Source organism: Colobus angolensis, unplaced genomic scaffold (genome assembly GCF_000951035.1).
Source record: "Colobus angolensis palliatus isolate OR3802 unplaced genomic scaffold, Cang.pa_1.0 Scaffold79, whole genome shotgun sequence".
NCBI classification, from domain to species: Eukaryota; Metazoa; Chordata; class Mammalia; order Primates; family Cercopithecidae; genus Colobus; species Colobus angolensis.
This window is the reverse complement of record NW_012121709.1, coordinates 8,249,822-8,256,559: the sequence shown is the minus strand read 5'-3', so window position 1 is coordinate 8,256,559 and position 6,738 is coordinate 8,249,822. Positions and strand designations below refer to the sequence as shown.

General features: G+C 45.8%; 1 protein-coding gene across 1 annotated transcript in view; it reads left to right on the top strand.

Annotated features, from left to right (window-relative positions):
• The first annotated feature begins 1,831 nt into the window (after positions 1–1,831).
• The window catches only part of CIT (citron rho-interacting serine/threonine kinase), a 189,095-nt gene continuing 184,188 nt past the window's right edge, over positions 1,832–6,738 (top strand). The window contains exon 1 of the mRNA XM_011928724.1: positions 1,832–1,958. Within this exon, the coding sequence (XP_011784114.1) occupies positions 1,832–1,958 (127 nt within the window). The remainder of the gene's footprint in view (positions 1,959–6,738) is intronic.

The window sequence follows — 6,738 nt, the reverse complement described above, 5'->3', positions numbered from 1 at the left end:
CCCAGCCTCCTGAGTAGCTGGGATTACAGGCGCTCACCTCTACGCCCCGCCAATTTTTGCATTTTTAGTGGAGATGGGGTTTCACCACATTGGTCAGGCGGGTCTCCAACTTCTGACCTTGTGAGCCACCTGTCTCGGCCTCCCAAAATGCTGGAATTACAGGCGTGAGCCACCGCTCCTGGCTGACTTGTAACTTTTTTTGTAAGTAATAAATATTTTAGGCTTTGTGGGTCCTGTAGTTTCTGTTGCAACCACTCAACTTGGCCATGGTAGCACAAAAGCAGTTAAAGACAATATGTAAATGATGGATGTGGCTGTGTTCCAGTAAAACTTATAAAAAGTCCGTGGTCTGGATTTGGTCCAAGGGCTATAGATTGTACACCCCTGGTCTAGCCCAAGCATCTTTGCATGGTGGCCGGCTTCCCAAAAGTGGAAACTGGTAAGCTGCTGTTTTTTGAGAGGGAGTCTTTCTCTGTTGCCCAGGCTGGAGTGCAGTGGTGTGATCTCGGCTCACTGCAACCTCCGACTCCCGGGTTCAAGCAATTCTCATGCCTCAGCCTCCCAAGTGGTTGGGATTACAGGCGCCCACCACCATGACCAGCTAATTTTTGTATTTTAGTAGAGACAGGGTTTCACCATGTTGGCCAGGGTGATCTCAAACTCCTGACCTCAAGTGATCCACCCGCCTTGGCCTCCCAAAGTGCTGGGATGACAGACATGAGCCAGCATGCTTGGCCGCTTGACGAGCTTCTTAAAGGCACTGCCCTGAACTGGCACAGTATCTCTTGTGTCACTTTCTTTTGGTTGAAGAGAGTCTCAGAGATGGCACAGATTCAAAGATAGGAGAAATAGACTCCAGCGCTTAAAGGAAGGAATAGCATGTGCCTACCGAATTGGAGGAACTGTTGGAGGCCGTCTTTGCAAAGAGACCACACTATTCATGGCTTGGCACGTGGGAATCACTGCTCTACACCAGGGTTGCAGACTCATGTCTTTGGGGGCTGGGCAGTGAGTATAAATGAGTTCGGTGGGCCAGTTGGAAGATGGAGTCAGACCTGCAGTGAACTCCCGAACACATCTGCTACTGGGAGGGGCAGCATTACTCAGCTCCAGCTCAGCGTCATCGGGCAGGAAGGCGAGGCAGGAAGACGAGGCAGTGTTGCCGGATCTGCCAGTGTTTCAAGAGAAGCCAGAGACTCCATTTTTATTTTTTTTGTATGGAGTCTCCTGATTTTGAAATATTGGCAGATAATTCAAATTATCTTAAACACTACAGGCCAAACAAAACATATCTGTGGGCTAGAGACAGTCTGCCAGTTTGTAACTATTTCTCCAGATCATGAGTAAATTTGGCTTTATGATAGTCACTCAGTTCTCATTACTCTAGGTTGTTCAAATGAATTAAAAAAGCTGAAATTAAATGAATAAACCCCTGGGCACACATGAAAGAAGTGAAAAACCCATGTTTCCTATTGTAGAAACATGGAAGCATGTCAGAGCCAGAGGATCCAGAGGAAGTATTCTCACTAACCTCAGACCCTCAGGAGTGAGGGACCTTTTCTTGTTAATGGCCATGCTTGTGCAATTTTCCCTCCCAGGTGCTGGTGAAAGAAACCCACAGTCCTGGAATCATGGAAGTGATACAATAATGACTGTCGATTGACGCTGCTTTAAAGAATGAAGCCACAGAATTGTGCTGTTAGCATGTCGTGAGCAGTTAGCTGAGTTGGTGGCTTGTAATTTACTCTGTGTGGATGTTATTGATCAAAGCTTTTCATTATTGACAGTGTCTCCATCTGCTGTTTGCTGTTTTTAGGGGAAACCACCCTTTATGACTCAACAGCAGATGTCTCCTCTTTCCCGAGAAGGGATATTAGATGCCCTCTTTGTTCTCTTTGAAGAATGCAGTCAGCCTGCTCTGATGAAGATTAAGCATGTGAGCAACTTTGTCCGGAAGTGTAAGTTTGGGGAACTTTTTCTTGAAAACTGTCCTGAGAGAGAAAACTAGAAAGATACTTGAGGCAGAATGAGTTACTGGTTGATAGTAGTGGGTAAGAACTCTGGTTCTATATAAGATAGATCCACGTTCAAGTTCAGGCTGCACCTCTTATAGCTGGGAGACCAGGTAAGTTGGGCTTCTTGGTTGCAAGTGACAAACTCAATTCAAAGACTGAATTTAGGACAGGTGCAGTGGCTCTTACCTATAATCTCAGCCCTTTGGGAAGCTGAGGTGGGTGAATCGCTTGAGCCCAGGAGTTCAAGACCAGCTTGGGTGACATGGTGAAACCCTGTCTCTACAAAAAGTACAAAAATTAACTGGGTATGGTGGCTTGCACCCGTGGTCCCAGCTGCTCAGGAGGCTGAGGTGGGAGGATCACTGGAGCCCGAGAGGTCAAGGCTCAATGAACCATGATTGTGCCATTGCACTCCAGTCTGGGTGACAGAGTGAGACCCTGTGTGAATAAAAGAGTGAATTTATTGGCTCATGAAACTGAGAAATCCAGGAATGAGTTAAGTTTTAACTTTAGGCATAGCTGGTTCCACAAACCTCAATAATACCCCATGACCTCATGCTTATACTCGCTCAGGACTGACTTTCTATTAGACAATGTAGGCACTGTGCTTAGGACCTGTGATATTTAATTTTAATGAATTTAATTAGTTTTAATTAACTGAATTAAATTTTAATTTGTTTTAAAATTACAGGAAAAAATGAATGTAATAATGTATAATGATTCTGGATTACATTCATCTTTATACCAATGTAGTCATAGAATAAAATTTTTGTTTTTTTTGGAGACAAGGTCTTGCTCTGTGACCCAGACTGGAGTGCAGTGGTATATCACAGCTTATTGCAGTTTCAACCTTCTAGGCTCAAGCAATCCTTCTACCTCAGTGGCTGGGACTACAGGCTCACACTACCATGCCCAGCTAATTTTTGCTTTTTTCTGTAGAGATAGGGTCTTACTATGTTACCCAGGCTGGTCTCAAACTCCAGGCTTTAAGCAGTCTTCCTGCCTCAGCCTCCCAAAAGCTTTGGGATTACAGGCGTTGAGCCACCATGCCTGGCACCACGAAACATAATTTTCAAATTCTTTTTTGTTTTTAATGGAGGAAGGGGCTGAGGAAGGCAAAAGTACCTAGGGCCTATGAAGTCATATATCGGCCTTGCCTTCACCCTGTTTCTGACTTTGCTTGACTTCCATGTGATGGGGCATTTGACTGCTGGTGTCCCAGTTTCATACTCTCACATTAGTGTTTTTCAACCAGTGGGTGATTTTGTCCCCTGGAGATGTTTTCGGTTGTCAGAGCTGGCTGGGGATGGTGGTGTGTGAGGTTGGGGGGAAGGGTCCTACTGTCAGTTAATGGGTGAGGCCAGAGATGCTGCCAAACACCTTACAGTGCACAAAGCAGCCCCTGTAACACAGAATTATGTAGCCCACAATGCCAGTAGTGCTGAATTTGAGAAACCCCGCCTTGTACAACATTGCTGTGCAACCAACCACCCTCAATATTAGTGACTTAAAACAATAGTCATTGTGGCTGGGCGCGGTGGCTCATGCCTGTAGTCCCAGCACTTTGGGAGACTGAGGCGGCGGATCACTTGAGGTCAGGAGTTTGAGACCAGCCTGGCCAACATGGTGAAACCTTGTCTCTACTAAAAATACAAGAATTAACTGAGCGTGGTGGTGGGCGTCTGTAATCCCAGCTACTTGGGAGGCTGAGGCAGGAGAATCATTTGAATCTGGGAGGTGGAGGTTGCAGTGAGCCAAGATCTCACCATTGCACTCCAGCCTGGGCAATGAGTGAGACTTTGTCTTAAAAAAAAAAAAAAAGTTATTGTATTACCTCTCGTGTGTGTAGGTTGATTGGACTCAGCTGGGAATTCCTCTGCCCTGTATTACATTGGCCAGGCTTGCTGTCACCTGGGACTCTCCTGGGCTGGAATGTGTGAGAGGGCTTACTCACTGTTTGGTGCCCTGGCTGGGAGACTGGGCCCAGCTGGGCCTGTCTCTCTTCATGAAGTCTTGGGGCCTTTTGCTGTCTACAAGGCACCTCTATGTGGTCTCTACATCAGAAGTCAAGGAACTACAGCCTGTGATGCCTATTTTGTAAACAAAGTTTTACTGGAACAGCCATACCCATGTGTTTGTACAGTGTCTATGGCTGCTTTCACGTTATAACAGCATTTTATTTCATTTTATTTATTTTTTTAGAGACAAAGTCTCACTCTGGCTGGAGTGCAGCAGCGCAATCATAGCTCACTGCAGCCTCCAACTCCTGGGCTCAGGCAATCCTCCTGTCTCAGCCTCCTCAGTAGCTAGAACTACAGGCGCATGCCACCGTTAATGGCTAATTTTTAAATTTTATGCAGAGATGGGATCTTATGAGATTACTTAGGCTGGTCTTGAACTCCTGGCCTCAAGAAATCCTCCCACCTTGGCCTCCCAAAATGCTTGGATTACAGGCATGAGCCACTGTGCCCAGCTCACAACAGCATTTGAGTAGTTGTGATAGAGATCAAATGGCCTACACAGCCCAAAATAATTCCTGTTCGGCCCATTTCAAAAAGGCTTGCTGACCTCTGAGCTACATGGTCTTTCTAGTAGGACAGCCTTGACGGTAGCTCAGGGTTTTCAAAACACAAAAGTGGAAGCTGCCAGGCTTTCTTAGGGGTTATCCTAGGAGGAACATAGGATCTCTTTGGCTACCTTCTATTGTTTGATGCATGCTCTGGGGCTGCTCAAATTCCACCTGAGAGGAAACTACACAAGGGCATGAATCCCAAGAGGACTGGGGTATTGGGTGCTATTTTTGGAGACTGGCTACCACACCCTGCCCAATGGTTATCTTCCCTTATCTAGGTTAGTACAATCCCAGGGAAGATTCTAACTTGGCTCTGCTTTGGGTCATTTGCCTCCCTGGAGGTGAAGTATTGTGATCGGTTTTGTTGGAGTGCTCAAAGGGGTCAGGGCAGTGTGATTACCAGGACCTCATGGGATGGGGGATGCGTGGTTATGCAAAGGAGCCGGGGATGTTGAGTAGAAAAGAATCAGCATATGTTCACTATAGTGCCCTTCGGTATTTTATATGTACTTTGTTCTCAGTTTTCTCATCTGCAAAACGAGAATGATGTATATCCTTTTTTTGGAGTCTTGCCTCTGTTGCCCAGGCTGGAGTACAGTGGCACAATCTCAGCTCACTGCAATCTCCACATCCCGAGTTCAAGTGATTCTCCTGCCTCAGCCTCCTGAGTAGCTGGGACTATAGGGGTGCACCACCACACTCAGCTAGTTTTTTTATTTTTAGTAGAGATGGGGTTTTGCCATGTTGGCCAGGCTGGTCTCAAACTCCTGACTTCAAGTGATCCGCCTGCTTTAGCCTCCGAAAGTGCTGGAATTACGGGCATGAGCCACCGCACCCAGTGGGAATAATGTGTATCTAGTGAGGCTGTGTTGGGATTGAATGAGTTAATGCACAGACCAGACTTGTCATGTTGCCTGTCCCATAGGAGACAATAAATGGTACCCAGTAATCATAACTCTGAACCTCAACAACATTTAATATATTGTGTATCTTCAAAATGTACTTGAGATATTTGTTCATCATTCTGTTTTTGTTTGAATAAGCTCCCGCCTTCTTTTTTGAATATTTAAATTTATAAGTAGGGAGTGGGAGGGAAAGGAAATTATGCGATGAGGCTAGCTTACTGAGCCATCTGCAGGCACCTTCATTAGTCTTGAGGCTGTCCTCTGGTTACTTAACAGCAGTGAATTATCTAGAACCATTTAGTGATCAGAAGACTTGGTTTAGCGGAATGTAGATTTTTTTCTAATAGAACCCTCTTCCAGGGAAATGTTTCATATGTTTGAAGAGGTTTCCTGGGGAGTGGTTAAGAGGCCATGATTGAAAATGGGTGATTACATTATGTTTTTTTCCCTCCCCTTTTTGAGTGTCTGTTTTGGAATGTAAGCTTTGTTTTTCCATGTGGAGAAGGGTCCATCAGCTGCTTCTGCCCAGGTTTTTTGAATCTTCCTATAGGGATGGAAATTTTCTTTGGGGACTGTTAGAGAAAATAGAACAGAGAGTAGCTCTGAAGGATGTCTCCAGCAGAAGTACCCCTAGCCTTGGGCCAAGGGAGGGAATGGAAGGGAACGAGCATCTGGGAACCAGGGAAGGGATTTTTGTCTTTCTTAATTTCTCTTGCATCCCCAGTACCTAAAATAGTGTCTGGCATTTGTTAAGTACTTAATAAATACTTGTTGAATGAGTGTATTGCTCAGTGAACAAAATAAATGTCAAACATTAAGCATAGTATCAGATAATTTGTGTAAAAAATATACAGCAGTGTGATATTACAACTTGCACAGAGGCCAGGTGCAGTGGCTCATGCTTGTAATCCCAGCACTTTGGGAGACCGAGGTGGGCGGATCTTTGAGCTCTGGAGTTCGAGACCAACCTAGTCAACATGGTGAAACCCTGTCTGTACAACAAAATGCAAAAATTAGCCGGGGCATGGGGGCACACGTCTGTGGTCCCAGCTACTTGGGAGGCTGAGGCTGGAGGATTGCTTGAAGCCGGGAGGTGCAGGTTGCAGTGAGCCAAGATTGTGCCCAGCCTGGGTGACAGAGTGCCAGGTTGCAGTGAGCCTGTGCCAAGTTGCAGTGAGCCAAGACTGTGCCCAGCCTAGGTGACAGAGTAAGACCCTGTCTCAAAACACAAAACAACACCCCCTTC